General features: G+C 42.1%; 1 protein-coding gene across 1 annotated transcript in view; it reads right to left on the bottom strand.

Annotated features, from left to right (window-relative positions):
* Window positions 1–25683, bottom strand: part of tulp4a (TUB like protein 4a) — a 175956-nt gene that overhangs the window by 60472 nt on the left and 89801 nt on the right. The window contains exons 5-7 of the mRNA XM_072265924.1: window positions 24424–24558; window positions 18055–18221; window positions 3616–3840 (exon numbers count right to left, since the gene is read on the bottom strand). Coding sequence (XP_072122025.1) covers window positions 3616–3840; window positions 18055–18221; window positions 24424–24558 — 527 coding nt within the window. The remainder of the gene's footprint in view (window positions 1–3615; window positions 3841–18054; window positions 18222–24423; window positions 24559–25683) is intronic.

The following is a 25683-nucleotide window of genomic DNA, read 5'->3' as shown; positions in this document are numbered from 1 at the left end:
TTGGTGTAGATGATGAAATGGGAATGTAAAAAGTACTTTACCAGGTCTATGCCATAACGCAAGAGGGGAGAAAGTTTAAGGGAAATGTGCAGTAAGGTGAGAGGGGGCACATTTGCTTGGAATGTGCTGTGAAAAGTGGTGTTGGAAGCAGATGTAATAATGGCTTTACAAAGCACTTAAGACAGGCACATGAACATGCAGGAAATGGAAGGATATTGATCACGCACGGACAGATAGATTTAGTTTAATTTGATATCATGTTCAGCACAGCCATCTTGGGCTAAAAGGATTATTCCAGTGCTTTATTGTTCTGCTCTATGTTCATGCATAATGGTGGTTAATAACTGTCCAAGCTTCAGAAGTGGAGAACAGCATTTTAACTTTTGGGGTCTCAAAAATAACATTACAGAAAATTAAAGTTTGAGACAAAATTGCCAAGTTCATAGCCCATTTCGATGTTTCCTACAATGATCCTTAAGGGTAGACCATAGGCAACTTCTTTCGATTATTATAGGGATAAGTACTGGAAAACAATATTTAATTTTATAAGACATTAGATTGAGAGTGATGGCTAAACACAGAATTAGCAAAAGGCATTGTCACCATGCTTGAAAACAGGTTGTCTATATTTAGAAAGCAGTAGATGTGAAAAATCTATCTCCTGCATTAATAAACTTGGATGATATGAAGGTTTTAGTAATGAATCTGCTCAGCAAATTGAGCAGTAACATCCACAAAGAGTTTTTATACAGCACCATATGATTACATAATACATGGCTAGTTATCTGGACCTATTCTAGAGATATATGGTGTATACATAGAAACATAGAAACATAGAAAATAGGTGCAGGAGTAGGCCATTTGGCCCTTTGAGCCTGCACCGCCATTTATTATGATCATGGCTGATCATCCAACTCAGAACACCGCCCCAGCCTTCCCTCCATACCCCCTGACCCCCGTAGCCACAAGGGCCATATCTAACTCCCTCTTAAATATAGCCAACGAACTGGCCTCAACTGTTTCCTGTGGCAGAGAATTCCACAGATTCACCACTCTCTGTGTGAAGAAGTTTTTCCTAATCTCAGTCCTAAAAGGCTTCCCCTCTATCCTCAAACTGTGACCCCTCGTTCTGGACTTCCCCAACATCGGGAACAATCTTCCTGCATCTAGCCTGTCCAATCCCTTTAGGATCTTATACGTTTCAATCAGATCCCCCCTCAATCTTCTAAATTCCAACGAGTACAAGCCCAGTTCATCCATTCTTTCTTCATATGAAAGTCCTGCCATCCCAGGAATCAATCTGGTGAACCTTCTTTGTACTCCCTCTATGGCAAGGATGTCTTTCCTCAGATTAGGGGACCAAAACTGCACACAATACTCCAGGTGCGGTCTCACCAAGGCCTTGTACAACTGCGGTAGTACCTCCCTGCTCCTGTACTCAAATCCTCTCGCTATAAATGCCAGCATACCATTCGCCTTTTTCACCGCCTGTTGTACCTGCATGCCCACTTTCAATGACTGGTGTATAATGACACCCAGGTCACATTGCACCTCCCCTTTTCCTAATCGGCCACCATTCAGATAATAATCTGTTTTCCTATTTTTGCCACCAAAGTGGATAACTTCACATTTATCCACATTAAATTGCATCTGCCATGAATTTGCCCACTCACCCAACCTATCCAAGTCACCCTGCATCCTCTTAGCATCCTCCTCACAGCTAACACTGCCACCCAGCTTCGTGTCATCCGCAAACTTGGAGATGCTGCATTTAATTCCCTCATCCAAGTCATTAATATATATTGTAAACAACTGGGGTCCCAGCACTGAGCCTTGCGGTACCCCACTAGTCACCGCCTGCCATTCTGAAAAGGTCCCGTTTATTCCCACTCTTTGCTTCCTGTCTGCTAACCAACTCTCCACCCACACCAATACCTTACCCCCAATACCGTGTGCTTTAAGTTTGCACACTAATCTCCTGTGTGGGACCTTGTCAAAAGCCTTCTGAAAATCCAAATATACCACATCCACTGGTTCTCCCCTATCCACTCTACTAGTTACATCCTCAAAAAATTCTATGAGATTCGTCAGACATGATTTTCCTTTCACAAATCCATGCTGACTTTGTCCAATCATTTCACCACTTTCCAAATGTGCTGTTATCACATCCTTGATAACTGACTCCAGCAGTTTCCCCACCACCGACGTTAGGCTAACCGGTCTATAATTCCCCGGTTTCTCTCTCCCTCCTTTTTTAAAAAGTGGAGTTACATTAGCCACCCTCCAATCCTCAGGAACTAGTCCAGAATCTAACGAGTTTTGAAAAATTATCACTAATGCATCCACTATTTCTTGGGCTACTTCCTTAAGCACCCTGGGATGCAGACCATCTGGCCCTGGGGATTTATCTGCCTTCAATCCCTTCAATTTACCTAACACCGCTTCCCTACTAACATGTATTTCGCTCAGTTCCTCCATCTCACTGGACCCTCTGTCCCCTACTATTTCTGGAAGATTATTTATGTCCTCCTTAGTGAAGACAAAACCAAAGTAATTATTCAATTGGTCTGCCATGTCCTTGCTCCCCATAATCAACTCACCTGTTTCTGCCTGCAGGGGACCTACATTTGTCTTTACCAGTTTTTTCCTTTTTACATATCTATAAAAGCTTTTACAGTCCATTTTTATGTTGCCTGCCAGTTTTCTCTCATAATCTTTTTTCCCCTTCCTAATTAAGCCCTTTGTCCTCCTCTGCTGAACTCTGAATTTCTCCCAGTCCTCAGGTGAGCCACTTTCTCTGGCTAATTTGTATGCTGCTTCTTTGGAATTGATACTATCCCTAATTTCTCTTGTCAGCCACGGGTGCACTACCTTCCTTGATTTATTCTTTTGCCAAACAGGGATGAACATTTGTTGCAGTTCATCCATGCAACCTTTAAATGCTTGCCATTGCATATCCACCGTCAATCCTTTAAGTGTCATTTGCCAGTCTATCTTAGCTAATTCACGTCTCATACCTTCAAAGTTACCCCTCTTTAAGTTCAGAACCTTTGTTTCTGAATTAACTATGTCACTCTCCATCTTAATGAAGAATTCCACCATATTATGGTCACTCTTACCCAAGGGGCCTCTCACGACAAGATTGCTAATCAACCCTTCCTCATTGCTCAAAACCCAGTCCAGGATAGCCTGCTCTCTAGTCGGTTCCTCGACATGTTGGTTCAAAAAACCATCCCGCATACATTCCAAGAAATCCTCTTCCTCAGCACCTTTACCAATTTGGTTCACCCAATCTACATGTAGATTGAAGTCACCCATTATAACTGCTGTTCCTTTATTGCACACATTTCTAATTTTCTGTTTAATACCATCTCCGACCTCACTACTACTGTTAGGTGGCCTGTACACAACTCCCACCAGCGTCTTCTGCCCCTTAGTGTTACGCAGCTCTACCCATATCAATTACAGGTGAATACATCCAGTATATACATCTGGCATCAATTCCATTACGTAAATGAAAGTAACATCTTTGATGCCACATAACTTTTGACCTCTCACAACATTCAACACTCACTGTAAGGACCGCAATTTAATGCTTTTAATAATAGTAAATACCTTAATTGTTGATACAAAGGCAGCAGTGAGGTATGAACAAAGACGAGGTGGAAGTGTTAATTTGCTGAAGTCTTTCTCATCACGAAGAGAAATGACAATTGCCTGCTGACACAATAATTGCAAGTTGGCAATCCTGTGCTCCACACGAACAACATACAAGGCAGGTCCAGAAGACAGGAACAAGCGGGAGTCACGATGACCCCAACAGATGGCTGTAATAGGACGCTAAAAAGTAAAAAGGCATATTACTGCTGAGCATTCAAAAAAATATGATGCAAGTACATTACACAGCTTCTCATTTACTTTATATAGTATGTGCACACAACCAATATAATCAAATAATCTTGGAACAGCCTCAGGCACACAAGCTAAGCTTCACTAATTATCTATTTATTACCTTTTAGTGATGCAAGACATGCAACAAAATGTTTATCTGCAAGTAAAAGACTGGGGCTGATTATTAGTATTGGGACTCTGTGGTTTATTATCTCTGGATAGACCACCAGATCTTGCTGAATAAGATGTAGAGTAGGAGGAAGGGAGATTGGGGTTGTTGAAGTTTGATGATTGTAAAGAGGTGAATGAATATGCCATAACTGAACTATTTTTCAAACTAGAGCTTTCCAGCATTGTTTTTTAAACAATAAAGCAGCTTTAGTTGCAGTAGGGACATTGAGACTCAAAGTTAGGGAGAAGTGATGTGGGTTTACAGCTGGGGATGAATAATAGAGTCAGAAATGAAATGAAATTTAAAGTTATGTTCTTAGATATTTTGCCTTAACCAATGCCACGATAGCGTTTAAGATTTTCAGTATTTCATTATTTGCCCAATATACAATTATAGAATCAAAGTCATACAGAAAGAAGCCTCTCAGCCCACTGTATCCAACCATTATTCTTATCTATACAAATCTCACTTACACACATTTGATCTGTTGTCTCCCAGCCCTGATGATTTAAGTACCTGTACTCGTCTAAATACCTTCCAGCTCATCACTCCATCCACCCTCCCCCTCATCTGGTCTCACCAAACACTTGCCAGCTTATGCTCCTTCCCCTCCCCCATCTTCTTATTCTGGCTTCTGCCTTTCCTTTCCAGGCTTGATGAAGGGACTCAGCCTGAAACATTGAATGTTTATTCTTCTCCATAGATGCTGCCTTACCCACTGAGCTCCTCCAGCATTTTGTGTGTGTTACTTTATATGTTGCAGAAGTGCCTGTCTCCACCACTTCCTGGATGCAATTGGCAATCACCTCCGATCTGGGCTGACAATTACGTGCCGGGCGGCACCTAATTAATTAGCTTGTTTATTTCGACTTTTTTCTTAAAGATGTGCTGGGTGCCTCCCGGCTACCGCTGTACCCCTGCGTGCTTCGTGGACCGGTATCAGTTCGCTGCCCGGAGGGTGGGGACCACTGCACCACCCAAACTCCCACGACTCAGCCTAACACACCATCATCAGTGTGCTCGCTGTCTTCCCGATTCCGGTAAGTGATACTACACTGTACATATATTATTTCTACTTTATATAGGCTGTGTATTTTTACGTATTATTTGGTATGATTTGGCAGCTTCATAGCTTAAAGGTCACTGGAAAGTGCTTGCGCCGTGTTTTTGCTGAGAGCGCTTGTGTGAGATTTTCACTACGGAGAACAGTTCAGGCAATGATTGTGGAAAAGTATTTCTACTTTATATAGGCTGTGTATTTATCACATCATTCCTGCTTTTACTATATGTTACTGTTATTTTAGGTTTTATGTGTTATTTGGCATGATTTGGCAGGTTATTTTTGGGTCTGCGAACGATCACAAAATTTTCCCATATAAGTAAATGGTAATTGCTTCTTCGCTTTACGACATTCTGGCTTACGAACCGTTTCATAGAAACGCTCTACCTTCATATGGCAGGGGAAACCTGTACTGTTGATGTCCTATATTGCTGGCCCTCTCAAATGTATCACCTTGCAAATGTCACATTAAATACTATTTGGCATTAGTCCGCTCAACTTTCCAGCTGATCAATATCATGCTGCAGCCTTAGACCTTCCTCCTCACTGTCTGCAATATTACAACTCCTAGACCAGGGGTCACCAACCTGTCGATCGCGATCGACCGGTCGATCTTTGAGACTTTCCCAGAAGATCCCGAAGAAAAATCAAAAATAAATACACAAATACTGTTGTAATGTGAGCATTATAAAAGTAAGTAATACTAATTAGGATAATGGTAATATAGCAATATTTTTACTAAAAAGCTGTTTGTAAAGAGAGATTGTTTCCGAGTTGCGGGGGTTTAGTTCCGTTCTTTCTGCCCAGTGCGCATGTGTGTAGTTCCCCCGCCATGCAGTGCGTTTTCAGCGTAGCCTGTGCTGCATCAAAGTGACCAATTAGATTAGGTAACAGTACAGACTGTCGCAAACATCAATATACAGCAGTGTCCCCAAACTCCGGGCCGCGAAGCGTGCAGGGGTGCAGCGGTAGTTGGGATGCACACAGCACATCTTTAAGAAAAAAAGCCGAAATAAACAAGCTAATTAATTAGGTGAATGGCAGCTCAGATCAGAGGCAATGCAATTGGCACTCACTCGTGATATCCTGAGGCTCCACGAAAGAAGGCAAAAACGTACAAATTCCATCCAGAATGGGAAGAGGAATTTCTATTTACCTTTGTGAAAGACAAGTGTGTATCTATGTTGTGCCACCAAACACAAGCACTGACTAAAAGAGGGAATCTGGAGCGACACCACACGACCAACCACCAGAAATTTAAAGACACCTACCCCCCAAAGAGCGCAATTCGTGCCAGGAAAGTTGAGGAGCTGAAATCGGGGTTGAAGGCCCAGCAATCGTTTTTCACAAGACATGCTGCTCAAAATAAGACTGCTATTGAAGCATCATTTTGTGTAAGTCACCTTTTGGCTAAACACAAGAAGCCTTTTACAGATGGCGATTTATTCAAGGAAGCAATGGCCATTACCACAGAGACTGTTTTTAATGACTTTAAAAACAGAAACAGCACCACAACCGCAATACGTAATATACTGCATGGCCCTGCAACAGTGACAAGGAGGGTAGAGTCACCGTCAGAGGACGTGAATATTTTTCCCTATAGTTCGATGAATCCCTGGATGTAATGCAAACAGCTCAGCTTGTTGTATTTGTCAGAATGGCTTTCCAGGATTTTACAACAAAGGAGGACTTCCTCACTCTTTTGCAATTAAAGGAAAGAACGAGAGGTGAGGATATTTACAATGAGTTTAAAAAATGTCTGTGAAAATGACATCGCCATTCATAAACTGGTGGCAGTTACTACTGACGGGGCCGAGCAATGTGCGGTGTGTTTTATAGCACTAAAAGTCAGTGCCTACTTCAGGTCAACTTATCTATGTGAAATTGCATTTTCACAGATGAAAATTATTAAATCTAAGTACAGGAACTGACTTACTGACAGACACCTCACTGGGGTTGCCAACTTTCTCACTCCCAAATAAGGGACAAAAGTAGCAGACAAATCCCGGGACATTTGTGTTTACCCCGATAAAACTACCATGACCATGAAGTCTTGCCCGGGCACCTGTGTGCACATGCGCGTACATGTTGATTTTTCTTTACCCGACGAATCGGTTTTGGCTTAATCTTCATTATTTCTACTTTATATAGGCTGTGTATTTATCATATCATTCCTGCTTTTACTATATGTTAGTGTTATTTTAGGTTTTATGTGTTATTTGGTATGATTTGGAAGGTTTTTTTTTGGGTCTGGGAACACTCAAAATTTTTTTCCATATAAATTAATGGTAACTGCCTCTTCGGCATAAAGCATTTCCGCACGAAAGGTTTCATAGGAACGCTCTACCTCAGCAGGGGGAATACTGGACAGCTGGGAACCCTACACCTCACAGACTGTCTCAGACTGGCTGTCCGTAGTTATGAGCCAAATTTCACGGAACTAGCAGAAAGTATTCAGCCCCAGTCATCACACTGAGTGCAACAGTCAATTTTTATTCATTTATTTTTCGTGTTGAAATAAAATTAAATAATGAAACTTAGAATTAAAGGTGTGAAGTATTGTAATATTCTTAAAGAAAGATAGCTATGGCCTGTTTGATATGCTAGTTACAGTGTTTTCTTGTTTGAATTAATTTGAGTTTGACAAAAGTATTTTGTGTAATTCAAATACAATTCCCCCAAATAAAAGGCCTCAAATTGTAAGTAAAATCTGAGCTGTTTTTTCTCTAAATGATTCAGTAGGTAGATCTTGCCTTTCACTGAGGTCGAGGTAGGGGATCTTGGGCTTAAAAAGGTTGGTGACCACTATCCTAGACAAACACATGAATCTTTGGTAAATATCTCCTTCATTTGATAACCTGATTTTATCTACCAAGTCACAACTAAAATGATCAAAAAATAGTTTTAAAAAACTTTGCAAGCACATGATCTGACTTCTTCAAAGTTCAAAAGTACCTTAGGTTTCCTGAAACCATAATACTTGTATCAAAGCTGCTACATTAGAAGGTTGGTGATTCTTTTGCTGACCTATCCAATAATATATCAAAAGTGCTAAATTATCAGTATACTAATGTACTACACTAATAAACATTCACCTGAGTTAAGAAACAGCAAGGATAAAAGGATGTTGATGGCAGTTATATACAGGCCTCCCAACAGTGGCTGGGAGGTGCACCACAGATTACAACAGGAAATAGAAAAGGTGAGTCAAAAGGGCAATGTTATGATAGTCATGAGAGATTTTAACATGCAGGTCAATTGGGAAAATCAGATTGGTAATGGATCCCAAGAGAGTGAGTTTGTTGAATGCCCAAGAGATGGCTGTTTAGAGCAGTTTGTCATTGAGCCTACTAGGGGATCAGCTGTACTGGATTGGGTATTATGAAATAAGCCGGAGGTGATTAGGGAGCTTAAGGTAAAAGAACTTTTGGAACCAGTGATCACAATATGATTGAGTTCAACTTGAAATCTGATTGGGAGAAAGTAAAGTCTGACATAGCAGCAAACAACAGGAATTCTGCAGATGCTGGAAATTCAAGCAACACACATAAAAGTTGCTGGTGAACGCAGCAGGCCAGGCAGCATCTCTAAGAAGAGGTGCAGTCGACGTTTCAGGCCGAGACCCTTTGTTAGGAAGTTAGTCCTGATGAAGGGTCTCGGCCTGAAACGTCGACTGCACCTCTTCCTAGAGATGCTGCCTAGCCTGCTGCATTCACCAGCAACTTTTATGTGTGTTGTCTGACATAGCAGCATTTCAGTGGAGTAAAGGAAATTACAGTGGTATGAGAGAGGAGTTGGCCAAAGTAAATTGGAAGGTGCTGCTGGCAGGGATATTAGCAGAGCCGCAATGACGTGCGTTTCTAGTGAAAATGAGGAAGGTGCAGGACATATATATTCCAAAAATGAAGAAATACTCAAATGGTAAAATAGTACAACCATGTCTGACAAGGGAAGTCAACGTTATTGTAAAAGCAAAAGAAAGGGCATACAACAAAGCAAAAATTAGTAGGAAGACAGAGGATTGGGCAGTTTTAAAAAAAAGGTACAGAGAGCAAGAAAATATCATTGGAAGGGAAAAGATGAAATATGAAATCAAGCTAGCAAATATTAACAAAGTGGATAGTAAAGGCTTTTGCAAGTATGTTAAAAATAAGAGAAATGAGAGTAGATATAGGAATGAGGCAGAATAATACTGGGGGACAGGAGATGGCTGATGAACAAAATGAGTATTTTGCATCAGTCTTCACTGTGGAAGACACTAGCAGTACGACTGATATTGTAGTGTGTGAAGGAAGAGAAGTAGGTGCAGTTACTATTACAAGAGAGAAGGTGCTGAAAAAACTGAAAGACCTAAAGGTACGTAAGTCACCTGGACCAGATGACCCCTAGGGCAGGGGTCCCCAACCTTTTTTGCACCGTGGACCGGTTTAATATTGACAATATTCTTGTAGACCGGCCCGGGGGGGGGGGGGGGCGGGGGGGGGGTGTTCAAGTCCAACAGTGCTTAACAGGGAATGAGGAAAGGTGCAGCTGACTCATATCGTTTTTTATATCGCCAAATCATATAATTTCCTCACGGCCTGGTAGCATATGCTTTGTGGCCCAGTGGTTGGGGACTACTACCCTAGAGTTCTGAAAGAGGTAGCATTAGAGATTATGGTGGCATTAGAAATGATCTTTCAAAAATCACTGGACTCTGCCATGGTGCCAGAGGACTGGAAAATTGCAAATGTCATTCCACTCTTTAAGAAAGGAGGAAGGCAGCAGAAAGGAAATTATAGACTAGTTACCATGACCTCAATGGTTGGGAATATGTTAGAGTCAATTGTTAAGGATGAGGTGATGGAGTACTTGGTGACAGAGGACAAGATAGTACAAAGTCAGCATGGTTTCCTTCAGGGAAAATCCTGCCTGAGGAACTTGCTGGAATTCTTTGAGGAGAGTACAAGTAGGATCGATAAAGGGGATGCAGTGGATATTGCATATTTGGACTTTCAGAAGGCTTTTGACAAGGTGCCACACATTACCAAGTTAATAGCCCATGGCGTCACAGGAAAGTTGTTGGCATGGTTCGGGATTGGCTGATTGGTAGGAGGCAACGAGTGGGAATAAAAAGATCTTTTTCTGGTAGGCTGCCAGTGACTAGTGGTGTTCCGCAGGGGTTGGTGTTGGGACCACTTCTTTTTATGCTGTATATAAATGATTTAGATGATGGAATAGATGGTTTTGTTGCCAAGTTTGCAGATGATACGAAGATTGATGGAGGGGCAGGTAGTGTTGAGGAAACAGGTAGGATGCAAAAGGACTTGGACAGATTAGGAGAATGGGCAAGAAAGTGGCAAATGAAATACAATGTTGGAAAATTCATGGTCATACACTTAGGTAGGAGAAATAAATTTGTGGACTATTTTTTAAACAGGTAGAAGATCCAAAAATCTGAGATTCAAAGGAACTTGGGAGTCCTTGGGCAGAACACGCTAAAGGTTAACTTGCAGGTTGAGTTGGTGGTGAGGAAGGCAAATTTCAAGAGGTCTAGAATACAAGAGCAAGGATGCGATGCCCAGGCTTTATAAGGCACTGGTGAGGCCTCACCTTGAGTATTGTGAACAGTTTTGGGCTCATCTTAGAAAAGATGTGCTGGCATTCAAGAGGGTCCAGAGGAGGTTCACAAGGATGATTTCAGGAATGAAAGGGTTATCATACAAGGAACGTTTGATGGCTCTGGGTCTGTACTCGCTGGAATTCAGAAGGATAAGGGGGATCTCACTGAAACCTTTCGAATGTTAAAAGGCCTAGACAGAGTAGATGTGGAAAGGAGGTTTCCCATGGTGGGAGAGTCTACGACAAGACAGCACAGTCTCAGGATAGACAAGCACCCTTTCAAAACAGAGACGTAGAAAAATTTCTTTACCCAAAGGGTGGTGAACTTGTGGAATATGTTGCCACATGCAGCTGTGGAGGCCAGGTTGTTGGGTATATTTAAGGCAGAGATTGATAGGTTCTTGAATGGACATGGCATCAAAGGTTACGGGGTGAAGGCCGAGAACTAGGGTTGAGAAGGAGAGGAAAAAAAAAAGGATCAGCCATGATTGAATGGCAGAGCAGACTCAATGGGCCAGATGGCCTAATTCTGCTCCTATGTCTTATGGTCTTATGGAAACGATTAGGATAAAACCAAGTGACTGCATTGTCTTTGCTGTTTTGCATTCTGCATCCGCAGATTCAGATTCTGCATGAATAGCATCCTCAAGGAAATTCTGACCTTTCACATTAAACATGTCATTTACAGAACTTTACTCCTTCTGCCAAAAGACAGCAGATTAATGTTTTATGATGCTTCTCCTTATTGCACATATTTACCAGCCATATTTATACAAGAGATTCTGTAGATGCTGGAAATCCAGAGTGACAATACACAAAATGCCGGAGAAACTCAGTAGGTCAGGCAGTATCCATGTTGACATTTCATGAGGCTGAAACGTCGACAGTTTATTCATTTCCATTGATTAAACTATTCATTTCCACACCTAGTAAGTTTCTCCAACATTGTGTGTGTAGCCATATTTACACAGGTCAGTTCTTCATTACATATACAAAAACAAGTATAACTTTCCATATTTACAAAAAAAAACTCAGAGACTTAATCTTTGCCTGATACATCATACCTGCCCTTTTACTTCTCTCCCATCCCAAAGGTTAACAAACAGACTTTGTGGATGAAGCAGTGATTTACAGTGCCATAAGTAGTATTCAACCACTCCCTTGGAAATTTTCATGTTTCATTGTTTTGCAACATTGCATCATAGTGAATTTATTTTGGCTCTTTTGGCACTGATCAACCAAAAGACCCTTTTGTGTCAAAGTGAAAACACAAATTGGTCTAAATTTACAACAATTATTATACACAAAATATTTGAGTGCATACTCACCCTTTCAAGTCAGTTTTAGTAGATGCACCTTTGGTAGCAATTACAGCCTTGAGTCTGTGTGGATAGATCTCTAGCAGCTTTGCACATTTTGACACAGCAATTTTTCCCCATTGTTTTCTTCACAAAACTGCTCAAGCTGTCAGACTGCATGGGGAGTAAACAGCCCTTTTCAAAACCAGCTACAAATTCTCAGTTGGATTGAGGTCTGGGCTCTTACTTGGCCCCTCCAGCATATTATCTGTGTTGTCTTTAAGCCATTCCTGTGTAGGCTCTAGAGTCTATGATTGGGCTCATTGTCTTGCTGGAAAGCAAATCTTGTCCCAAATTGCAGTTCTCTTGCAGACTGTATCAGGTTTTCCTCCAGGATTTCCCTGTATTTTGCTGCATTCATTTTACCCTCTACCTTCACAAGCCTTCCAGGGCCTGCTGCAGTGAAGCATCCACACAGCATGATGCAGCCACCACCATGCTTCATGGTAGAGATGGTGAGTTTCTGATGATGTGCGGTGTTTAGCCTGATGGTCAAAAAAGCTCAATTTTGGTTTCATCAGACCATGGAGCTTTCTTCCAGCTGACTTCAGCCTCTCCTACATGCCTTCTGGCAAATTCTAGCCAAGATTTCATGAGATTTCTTCACCAGTGGCTTTCTCTTTGCCACTCTCCCATAAAGCTGCTATTGGTGAAGCACCCAGGCAACAGTTGTATGCACAGCCTCTCCCATCTCAGCTACTGAAGCTTGTAACTCTTCCAGAGTTGGCATAGGTCTCTTGGTGGCCTCCCTCACTCGTCCCCTTCGTGCACGGTCACTCAGTTTTTGATGTTGGCCTGCTCTAGTTAGAATTATAGCTGTGCTATATTCTTCCCATTTCTTGATGGATTGACTTAACTGTAACTCCGTGGGATATTCAGTGTCTTAGAGATTTTCTTGTATCCATCTCCTGGCTTCTGCTTTTCAATAACCTTTTCGCAGTGTTGCTTGCAGTGTTCTTTTGTCTTCATGGTGTAGTTTTTGCCAGGATATTGACTGACCAGCAGTTGGACCTTCCAGATATAGGTGTAGTTTTACTGCAATTAATTAAAGCACCTTGATTGCACACGAGTAATCTCTATTTAACTAATTTTGTGACTTCTAAAACCAATTGCCTGCACCAGTTAAGATTTGGTCTGTCATATTAAAGGGGGGGGGGGTGAATACTTATGCAATCAATTACTTTGTATTATATATTGGTAATTAATTTAGGTCACTTTGTAGAGATAGGCACTGTATTTGCACTTCTTTCAGTTCAATGATGTCTTTTCAACATGGGGAGACTCAATATAGACTGTGCAATCACATTACAGTTACATTCAGTTCTCATACCTCCAGCCTTCTGATTTCCAGAGCCGGAAATTAGACCACAAGATATAGGAGCAGAATTAGGCTATTTGGCCCATGGAGTCTGCTCCGCCATTTCATCATGGCTGATCCATTTTTCCCTCACAGCCCCAATCTCCTGCCTTCTCCCTGTACCTCTTTATTTCCAAACCAACCAAGATTCACCACACTCTGGCAAAAGAAATTCTTCCTCATCTCCATTCTCCTCTATTCTGAGGCTGTGATCTCTGGTCCTAGACTCTCCCACTATAGGAAACATCCTCTCCACATCCACTCTATTGAGGCCTTTCAATGTTCGATTAGTCTCCCCTCATTGAGGTCACGCTAACTGGCCTATAATTACTTTTCTTCTGCCATCTCCCTTCTTGAAGAGTGGAGTGACATTTGCAATTTTCCAGTCTTCCGGAACCATTTCAGAATCTAGTGATTCTTGAAAGATCATTCCTAATACCTCTACAATCCCTTCAGCCACTACTTTCAGAAGCCTGGGATGTACACCACCTGATCCAGGTGACTTATCTACCCTCAGACTTCTCAGTTTCCCAAGAACCTGCTCCCTAATAATGGCACACTCACACACTTCAGACCCAACCCTCTTGAAATGCAGTAAACTTCTAGGGTCTTCCACAGTGAAGACTTATGCAAGATACTTTTTCAGTTCGTCTGCCATTTCCTTCATATGAAGAAAGACTGGATGAACTGGGCTTGTACTCGTTGGAATTTAGAAGATTGAGGGGGGATCTGATTGAAACGTATAAAATCCTAAAGGGATTGGACAGGCTAGATGCAGGAAGATTGTTCCCGATGTTGGGGAAGTCCAGAACAAGGGGTCACAGTTTGAGAATAAAGGGGAAGCCTTTTAGGACCGAGATTAGGAAAAACTTCTTCACACAGAGAGTGGTGAATCTGTGGAATTCTCTGCCACAGGAAACAGTTGAGGCCAGTTCATTGGCTATATTTAAGAGGGAGTTAGATATGGCCCTTGTGGCTAAAGGGTTCAGGGGTATGGAGAGAAGACTGGGGCAGGGTTCTGAGTTGGATGATCAGCCATCATCATAATAAATGGCGGTGCAGGCTCGAAGGGCCGAATGGCCTACTCCTGTACCTATTTTCTATGTTTCTATGTTTCTATTACTACCTCTCCAGCTTCATTTTCCAGCGGTCCGATATCCACTCTCGCTTTTAAACTTCATGTATCTTTAGAAATTTTTGGTAACCTCTTTAATATTACTGGCTAGCTTACTTTTGTGTTCCATCTTTTCCTTCATAATCACATTTTAGTTATCTTCTGTTGGTTTTTTAAAGCTTCCCAATTCTCTAACTTCCCACTATTTTTTGTTCTATTATATGCCCTCCCCTTGGCTTTGACTTCCTTTGTTAGTCATGGTTGTGTCATCTTGCCTTTAGAATACTTCTAAAGTACGTCCCTCTTTGTACATATCCTGTGCCTTCTGAATTGGTTCCAGGAATTCCAGCCATTGTTGCTCTGCCATCATCCCTGCCAGTGTTCTTTTCCAATCAATTCTGGGCAACACCTCCCTATGCCTCTGTAATTTCCTTCAGTCCACTGCAATACTGATATATCAGGCTTTAGCTTCTCCTTCTCAAATTGCAGGGTGAATTCTGTCATATTATGATCACTTGCCCTTGAGGAGTCCTTTACCTTAAGCTCTCTAATCCAGAATACTGAATACCCAATCCAAAACAGCTCATCCCTTAGTGGGTTCAACCACAAGCTGCTCTAAAAAGCCATCTCACAGGCATTCTAGAAAGTCCCCCTTTTGGGATTCAGTGCCAACTCGATTTTCCCAATCTATCTCAATATCCCCTTGTGCAATTGGACCCTAGATTTCCTCACTTGCAGACCCCAGTCAGTTTGGAGTACCAAAAACATCTCCTGCACAATCTCCATCAGCACAGGTGCACCAGAGGGATGTGGGCTGCTTCGCTCACTTTACACCAATGACTGTACAGCTAAGCACAGCTTTAATGCCATATTCAAGTTTGCTGATGACACCAGTATTGTGGGCTGTACCAAAGGTGGTGGTGAATCAGCATACAGAAGGGAGAATAAAAATTTGGCTATGTTGCAAAATACAACAACCTCTCTCAATGTCAACAAGACCAAGAAACTGATCATAGATTTCAGAAAAGGGAAAACAGGGGTCCATGAGGCAGTACTCGTTGGAGGATCAGAGGCGGAGAGGGTCAATAACTTTAAATTCCTGGGTGTCATTACCTCAGAGGACCTGTCCTGGACCCATTATATAAATGCAATTGCAAAGAAAGCACGACAGCGCCTCTGCTTCCTTAGGAGTTGGCAGAGATTCAGTATGCCATCAAAAACCTTAACAAACCTTAAAGTTGTGTGGTGGAAGGTGTATTTACTGGCTGCATTACAGCCTAGCATACAGGGACACCGAAGCCTTTGAGCGGAAATTCCTACAAAAGGTAGTGGATTCAGCCAGTACACCCTATCCTCGTTATATGCGCCTTCAGACAATGCAGATTCACAGTTACGCGAGGAACCTATTTTACCAACGTCTCGTTATATGCATCCAAAACTCACAGTTATGTGAGGAGCACCGCTTCCTGCCAATACAAGTCAGGTGCGCGTGCCTCACAATTTCACTCCCACCACTCTCGCATTGGTTTTAGCAAGGTGTGGATGCACGATCTTAAAACTTCTGTTGGTTTTACCTATGGTGCAGTGATTTTGCACTTGAAATACTTAACTATGCCTCCTAAGCATCTGATGTCATGTCCTGGGCCGTCAGCCGAGCGGCAGAGAACCGCTTTAACACTTGAAAAAAAGTTGGAAATTATAAACAGCGCGGCATCAGCTGAAGGTAACACAGCTCTGGGACGCTACTGCCGGGAACAGAATCTTACCTTTAAAGTTCTTTTGTCGCTTGACAATGCGCCAGCCCATCCTAAACATTTGGACAGCATTCATCCTAACATAACAGTGCGTTTCCTACCGCTTAACACAGCATCACTGATTCAACCACTCGACCAAGGTATAATCCAAGGTGCACGTATTTTTTTTTACCGCGAACTATATCTCAGATGCTGCAAGCAACAGACGATTTTGAAAATCCTGGGAGTTTACCAACGGTGAGGGAATGGTGAAAGTCAGAACACTTGGCACAAATGGCAATGGACATGGACCCAAGTTTAGAACAGAGTCAGCATTTCAGTCGTTCCCTGCCATCAACTCTTCTTCCCTACAAGCAAATTTAAAACAAAATGCTGCCAAGCAAACAACCCTTACCACTTGATTCAAATCGGTAACACCTTCTGCTGCCGGCAGATCTAAGAGTTCTGTGAGTCTTCCTCCACCCCTTGCTGTGCTTGATATATGATCCTGACGACCACAACCGCCCGACACCACAACAACCACTTATCTCCCGGAGCAAACACACATGCCACTGTTGGTGAGTACTGTACACCCTCAGATGTTAACTTTTTATGATTTATTACATTGAATATTACCTTAAATTGATGAAATATAATACAAATGTTGTCGTGTAGTACTGCTTTTGTGTTGTATTCGTATGAAAATGTGAATAAATTACAGATAAAACATATTTAGGAAGCCCTCTGGAACACACCCCTATTTTCTCTATTTAAATTATGCGTGTGTTCCAGAGGGCTTCCAGAGGGCTTTAAATTATGCGTCAACTTCGAGGAATGTATCCCCCGCATATAACGAGGATAGGGAGTACATCATAGATAAAGCCCTTCCAACCATTGAGTACATCTACATGAAATGTTGTTATAGAAAAGCAGCGTCTACCATCAAAGACCCTCACCCCAAGCCATTCTCTTTTCTCGCTGGTGCTATCAGGTAGAACGTACAAGAGCCCAAGGACTCTCACAACCAGGTTCAAGAACAATTACCACCATTCAACCATCAGGCTCCTGAACAAAAGAGGACAACCACACTTGTTCTATTTCTGGTGTTCCCACAACCAATGATCTCACTTTAAGGACTCTTTATCTTGTTATTTCATGTTCTCATTATTTATTGCTATTTATTTATATTTGAATTTGCACAGTTGGTTGTTCTTGCTCTTTCATTGATCCTGTTTACAGTTACTGTTCTATAGGTTTGCTGAGTATGCTTGCAGGAAAAAGAATTTCAGGGTTGCATGTGATGACAAGAATGTGCCCTGATAATAAATTTTACTTTGAACTTTGATATTGAAATCCCCATGACTATTGTAACATTGCCGTTTTGGCATGCATTTTCTATCTCCCGTTGTAAGTTGCCGACCACATCCTTACTTGTTTGTGTATAACTCCCATCAGGGTCTTTTTACTCTTGCAGTTCCTTAGCTCTACCCACAACGATTCGACACCCTCCAAACCTATGTCACCTCTTTCTAATGATTTGATTTCATTTCTTACCAACAGAGACAAGCCTATCTGCTTGTCTTTTTGATTTATTTATTTGTTCCAGAAACAAGCATCCTGGCATTTTATAGGTCATAGGCTATTTTGTAAAGTAAACATAATAATCTGAACTAAATTATTCCTGAGCTGTAAAACTGAAAAAAAGATAATGTTTTCATATAGTTAACAATTAATGATGCAAGACAACAAGTTGTATAGATTTATATACCTGGGTGGGACTTTCCAGTGTGTAAATATGTTCTCCATGGTTATTAAAGAATTTAACAGCAGCATTTTTCACGACTGAAACACTGCCCGGTTCATAAGATTGACTCTGTCTTTCCATGCCTGCGACAGCAAGCAGGTCTCCCTGGGTGCTCCACTGTACCACCACATCTAGAATAATGAGCAGACACAAAACTATATTAAGCCAAATACTTTATACTTCATACTCTATACTTTATACTTTATTGTCGCCAAACAATTGATACTAGAGCATACAATCATCACAGTGATATTTGATTCTGCGCTTCCCACTCACTGGATTACAAATATTAAATAGTAAAAATTAGTAAACATTTAAAAAAAATTATAAATCATAAATGCAAAATAGAAAAATGGAAAGTAAGGTGGTGCAAAAAAACCGAGAGGCAGGTTCGGATATTTGGAGGGTTCGGCCCAGATCCGGATCAGGATTCGTTCAGCAATCTTATCACAGTTGGAAAGAAGCTGTTCCCAAATCTGGCCGTACGAGTCTTCAAGCTCTTGAGCCTTCTCCTGGAGGGAAGAGGGACGAAAGTTGGCTGGATGGGTCGTGTCCTTGATTATCCCAGCAGCACTGCTCCGACAGCGTGCGGTGTAAGCTGAGTCCAAGGACGGAAGATTGGTTATACATGTGCTGTGCCGTGTTCACGATCTTCTGCAGCTTCTTTCGGTCTTGGACAGGACAACTTCCATACCAGGTTGTGATGCACCCTAGAAGAATGCTTTCTACAGTGCATCTATAAAAATTAGTGAGGGTTTCAGGGGACAGGCCAAATTTCTTTAGTTTTCTCAGGAAGTAAAGGCGCTGGTGGGCCTTCTTGGCAGTGAACTCTGCTTGGTTGGACCAAGTCAAGTCATTTGTGATATTGACCCCGAGGAACTTAAAGCTTTTGACCTGTTCTACTTGCGCACCACCGATGTAAATTGGGTCATGAGGTCCGCTACTCCTTCTGAAGTCAACAACCAATTCCTTCGTCTTGCTGACGTTGAGGGATAGGTTACTTACTGACAATACTGCAAGAGTCAATGTGGTCTGTAAAAGCAGTACACAAAATTGTAACAGTCCTCAAAAGAATTACTTAATGGACTCAGAAAATGGAAACAAGCCTTTCAGTCCTCTGTGAGCAGTCATCAACCATCCATTTAGACTAAGCATATATTAATATCATTTAAATAAATATTACCAAATTCTCATCAACTCCCCCAGATTCTACCACTCACTTACACAAAGGGAAATTAACCAAACAACCTGTGCATATTTAGAACTTGGGAAGAGACCCATGCAGACACAAAAAGTGTGCAATCCCAACTCAGACAGCAGCTGATGTCAAGATTGAATCCAGGTGTCTACCTCTGAGGAGGCAACACTGTCCACAGAAGGGTTAGGTTTTTTTAATACCATTTCTATGTTGAAAAATGAACCTGAAGTCTGGGTATATATTATAAATAGGAGTATACCCATAAGATGGAAAAAAATAATCAAGCTATTACTTATAAAACAAAATCATTGTCGGTCCTGAGATATTTTTGCAATATCGGAGCTGTTGCAGATGGTTGTTTAAAAATGGAAATGGCTGTACTTCCAAAGGCCATTATTAATATGTGAAATGCCTTGAGGCATCCTGAGAACACAAAAGGCACCATTTAACAGAGAATGAGAAACTGCAGGAGATACATTAAGAACTGGAGGTGGACATACCGAGTACCTTACGGGATGCTGAGAATATTATAGATCTGAATTTCAGTGAGGTTGTCACTTCTTGGGTGCATACAGCAGGAAGGTGGGTGACTGCCAGGACAGGCAAGGACAATAGACCGGCAGTGCAGAGTCTCCTTTGATACATCCTCTCAGCAACAACTCTACCTCTTCCAACGCTTCTGGGCTATGACATTTCTGCACAAAGCAGCAGCAGCCAGATCAGGGGTACCAAGACTGGTCCTGTGGGTCAGCAGGTGAGGGAGACATCAGGCAGAGTGACGGTGATGGCAGATGGAAGATTCTATAACCATAAAAGAGATACCAGGATGATGTGTTGACTCCTGAGTGTCAGGATCAGGAGTGCATCAGATCAGCTGCAGAACACTCTCGGGGGGTGGGGGGGGGGAGAGGGGTGCAGCTCAAGTTCATTGGTACCAACAATGTGGATAGTAAAAGGGATGAGGTTCTGCACAGTGATTATAGGGAGTTAGGGAAAGAACTTAAAGAGCAGGACCAAGGATAGTAAACTTTGGATTACCTCTAAAGCCTTGAGCTAGCAAGGGTAGAAATAGGAAGTTAGTTCAGGTGAATGTGTAGCTGAGGAGCAGGTTACATCTTAACTGAAAATATTGGCAGGGAGGCTCACTGCTGCTACCCAGGAGAGTTTAAGCTAGATTGACAGAGGGATGGGAAGCAGACTATCAGGCACAGAATGAAAGGATTGAAGCTAAATTAGAAGTAGTGAGCAGCAAAACTGTAAGTAAGGATTGCCTGGAGCTGGGGGATACAAACAACATGACAGATGAATTGAGATGTGTTCGCTTCAGTGTAAGAAGTATTAGGAATAATGGAATAATGGTGATGAACTTGAAGCATGGAACTATAATGTTGCGGCAATTACAGAGACGTGGTTGAGAGACGGTTGCTTAATGTTCTGGGATTTTGATGTTAATAAATGGGGAGGGGGTTAAAGGGGGTAGAGGATTGCATTACTAGTCAAGGACAATATCACAGAGGCACTCAGAGGGGAAGAAATGGAGAGCTCATTGACTGAATCAATATAAAAATAAGAAAGATCCCACCACACTGACGAGCTTTTTCTATAGACCCCTAAATAGCCAAAAGGGATGAGGAGCAGACATGCAAGCAGATTGTGGAAAGGTGTAGAAACAACAGGATTGCCGTCTTTAGGGACTCAAATTTCCTAATATACACCGGGTCCTCCTCAGAGCAAGAAGTTTAGACAGGGCAGAATTTATTAGGTGTGTTGAAGACAATTTCTTCAAGCAGTATACGGCTAGTCAACCCAGAGGGAAGGTTATTCTACTAGGATCTTCTACTAGGGAATAAGCCAGCCAACAAGAGGTAGTTAATTTAGCCAAGAAAAAGCAGGAGGCATATGCAAGGCTTTGGAAGCTAGAACTGAATACATGCTTGAGCTATCAGGGAACTCAAGAAAATACTTAGGAGAACTGGAAGAGGCCATGAAAAGTCCATGGTGAATAGGATTAAAGAGGATCCCAAGGCATCCTACACATAATTAGGGCAAAAGAATAACTAGGGAGAGGGTAGAACCATTCAAGTGTAGAAGAGGGAACGTGCTTAAATCAGAGGATGTGGGCGACACCCTGAATGTTTGCATCCTTCTCGGTAAATATCGCTGCAAAGGATAGTGAGATCAGAGTGAAGCATGCTAAGGTGCTGGGACATTTTGACATTAGGAAAGATAAAGGTTATATTTCTTGAAAAACATTAAGGTGGATAAGTCCCCAGGACGTGATGGTCATCGAGAGGCAAGAGATGAGATTGCTGGGCCTTGACCAAGATCTTTGTATCTTCACTAGCCGCAGGTGTGGCGCTAGAGGTCCAGCAGGTAGCTAATGTTACACCTTTGTTCAAGAAGAGAAGCAGAGATAATCCTGGAAATTACAGACTGTTGAGTCTCACCATCAATGGTAGGGAGGCTTTTGGAGAGGATTCTTGGAGATAGGATTTATGAGCATTTGGAGAAGTATAACCTAATTAGAGATGGTCAGAATGACTGTAGAGGGCAGGACTTTTCTGACTAATCTGACTGAATTGTGTTGAGGTGGTATCGAAGGTGATTCTGAAAGGGAGAGCAGTAGATGTATACATGGATTTTAGTAAGACATTCAACTAAGTTCCACATGGTCGGCTCATCCACAAAAATAAGATGCATGGAACCCATGGTGACTTGGCTGAAGAGATGCAAAACTGGCTTGTACATAGAAGGCAGAGGGTACTGATAAATGGGTCTTATTCTGCATGGAGATCTGTGACTAGTGGTGTTCTGTAGGGATCTGTATTAGGACCTCTGTTGCTTGTTATAATGAAAATATTGTAGGTGGGCAAGTTTGCAGGTCACATGATTGGTAGCACTGTAGATTCCATAAAAGATTTCAAATGATACAGTGGGATATGGATCAGATGCAGACTTGGGTGGAGAAATGCCAGGTGGAGTTTAATCCAGGCAAGTGAGAGGTGCTGTACTTTGGGAAATCAAACATAAACAGACAACAAGGTTATGGGCAGGATCCTTAAAAGCGCTGATGGACCTTGTGATCAAGGTACATGGCTCTCTAAAAGTGGCCGCACAGGTTGACAGGGCTGTAAAGGGGGTGTATGGCATGCATGCCTTCATTAGTTGAGGCACTGAATTCAAGAGCCAGGAAGTTACAATTTCTAACTCTGGTTAGGGAGGCCACATTTAGAGTATTGTGTTCATGTATAGAAGTACATAGAAGCTTTGGAGAAGGTGCAGAGGAGATTCACAAGGATGCTGTCTGATTTGGAGTACAACACACAAAATGATGGAGGGATTCAGCACGTCAGTCAGCATCTATGTACAGGAATAAACAGTTGATGTTTTGGGCTGAGATCCTTCATCAAACACAGTCATGAAACAGTCCTCATACATCAATGTTTTCATTCCCGGAGTCATTCTCTCGAACGTCCTCCAGACCCTCTCCAATGCCAGCACATATATCTTTTAATTACTAGTTTCAACCAGCCAAACAGCAACACCATCACATGTATCAAAGCTCACCACTCCTCAGACTATCATACACCTTCCTTTCTCTCCACTCTGCCCCTCTTCTCTTAACTATTTAACTAAATTTCCATTCTAAATTTTCCCAGTTCTAAATAAAGACCATTGGCCTTAGATACAAGCTCTTTTTTATTCATACAGATGCTCCCTGATGTGTTGAGAGTCTGAACTATTAAAAGCAGCAAGTCTGGCTGCGTGTGAATTTTACTTGCGCCAATGGAAAAAAGTGAGGTTTAAGCAGTGTGGCCATTGCTGAAGTGGACGGAGTTAGAGTGGAGAACTGAGACTTTGGCTCAACAGGTTTCCGTGAGAACAAGCAATGCCATTTTGAGTTGGCCATGTGAGAGTGGCCAATAGAAATTGAAGATCTAATCCTTTGAATCAAAAAGGCTTTGGCAAGGAGGCTCAGGTGAGTAGCAATTAAGAACAGGTAATTGCTGTTCACTTATCTAGTATGGGTTTTACAGATACTAAATTACAACAAAAACAGGGATCAGATGATATGCTGCCGCTGTATGATGCGGGAGCTGTTGACTCCTATTGTGGTTCCTGGTAAGCACATCTGTAGCAAGTGCTGGCTGCTCAAGGAACACAGGCATAAAGCTGATGACCTGCAATATGAGCTCTGAGCTCAGAGAATTATTTTCTCTACCCAGTTATGTACTGGCATGGAGCGTGGATTACTGATGTCCAAGTCAGATGTATAAACAAATAGATGAGAGATTTAATCCTTGGGCCACATCTTATTCTACATCCTAACCCTAAGTCTCCCTCTTCCTGAAACTCACCAATAGCTAATCCCCTGCAATTCAGTGAAACAGTGATTAAATAAACAGTGTTGAAATACAAATCCAGCAGTCGTCATAAGACAACATTTTTCTCGCAAGTCAGCTGTGCGACTCTCAAAATCCCCAGTTTTCAGTATTCATCTCTTCTGTCAATACTTTTCTCTTAAATTATGTGCATTGCCACTACTTTCATTATTAATTGTACAACTCCTCTAGCCGGAGAATGTGGTTGAAGCATCTCTGCTCATTTTCTCTTAAGTGCTCTTCAATTGATTACTGAGAGAGGTACAAGAAAATGACCTATGGTTAGCCTCTTCATAGATGTCCATAAATTGTATTTTAATATTTAAATAACACATTCCTTATTGGGAACATGTCACCTGGCACAAATTACCATTTCATTTTACTGTAATACAACATATGAATTTTGTACTCCCAATGAGTATAAAGTATTTGTTTCAACAACCATTTTGCTTTTAATAATATTGCTGTACATGCCCATGAGAAATTGATTCCGGTGAGAATGCCAAACAGGAAGAGATCATTTTGATATATTTAATTGTTCTTTTATCCATCACAGATTTAAAGTATTAAAGGAGCACTATGCCATGAAAGTGCTTGCAGTTTCGAAACAGGAAACAGTATTTTATCATCTTAGGTACAAAGCTAGATATCTGTCATTACAAAGTGCACTTACACAAAGGCAAAATAATTAAATACTATTTGATGAAAATACTGAGCTACCACATCACGTTTTCCCTAAGCTGCATTTCTCACCTTTCATATCCGAGCGGATAACAGTAGGTGACAAATCATCATAGTTGTTCATCATGCTGATATCCCCTGATGTGAAGCTAACAGTCAGCAGTGGCTTGCTGTTTTGGATTGGTAAGGGATATAATGCTGGACCATCTACAACAAAGAAAAACAAATAAGCTTACAAATTCGAGATTTTCACGCACATCTGCTTTCACCCCATCTTCCCACCACCCCACTAGGAAAAGGGTTCCCCTTGTCCTCACCTACCACTCCACCAGCCTCCGGGTCCAACATATAACTCTCCGTAACTTCCGCCACCTCCAACAGGATCCCACCACTAAGCACATCTTTCCCTCCCCCCGCTTTCTGCTTTCCGCAGGGCTCGCTCCCTACGCAACTCCCTTGTCCATTCGTCCCCCCCCCATCCCTCCCCACCGATCACCCTCCAGCACTTATCCTTCTAAGCGGAACAAGTGCTACACATGCCCTTACACTTCCTCCCTCACCACCATTTAGGGCCCCAGACAGTCCTTCCAGGTGAGGAGACACTTCACCTGTGAGTCAGCTGGGGCAATATACTACGTCCGTTGCTCCTGATGCGGACTTCTATATATTGGCTAGACCAGACGCAGGCTGGGAGACCGCTTTGCTGAACACCTACGCTCTGTCCGCCAGAGAAAGCAGGATTTCCCAGTGGCCACATATTTTAATTCCACGTCCCATTCCCATTCTGACATGTCTATCCACGGCCTCCTCTACTGTAAAGATGAAGCCACACTCAGGTTGGAGGAACAACACCTTATATTCTGTCTGAGTAGCCTCCTAACCTGATGGCATAAACATTGATTTCTCTAACTTCCGTTAATGCCCCACCTCCCCTTTGTAACCCATCCTTTATTTATTTTTTTTTTCTCTCTTTTTTCTCCCTCTGTCCCTCTCACTACTACTCCTTGCCCATCCTCTGGGCTCCCCTCCGCCTTTCTTTCTCCCTAGTCCTCCCATCCCATGATCGTCTCCCTTCTCCAGCCTCGTATCCCTTTTGCCAATCAACTTTCCAGCTCTTCGCTCCATCCCTCCCCCTCCTGTCTTCTCCTATCATTTCGGATCTCCCCCTCCCCCTTTCAAATCTCTTACTATCTCTTCTTTCAGTTAGTCCTGACGAAGGGTCTCGGCCCAAAACGTCGACTGTACCTCTTCCTATAGATGCTGCCTGGCGTGCTGCGTTCACCAGCACTTTTTATGTGCGTTGCTAGACTTACAAATTCTCAGCCTAGTTAA

Source organism: Mobula birostris, chromosome 8 (assembly GCF_030028105.1).
Source record: "Mobula birostris isolate sMobBir1 chromosome 8, sMobBir1.hap1, whole genome shotgun sequence".
Taxonomy (NCBI): Eukaryota; Metazoa; Chordata; class Chondrichthyes; order Myliobatiformes; family Myliobatidae; genus Mobula; species Mobula birostris.
The sequence above is the reverse complement of the archived record's forward strand: the minus strand, read 5'-3'. Positions and strand labels throughout refer to the sequence as shown.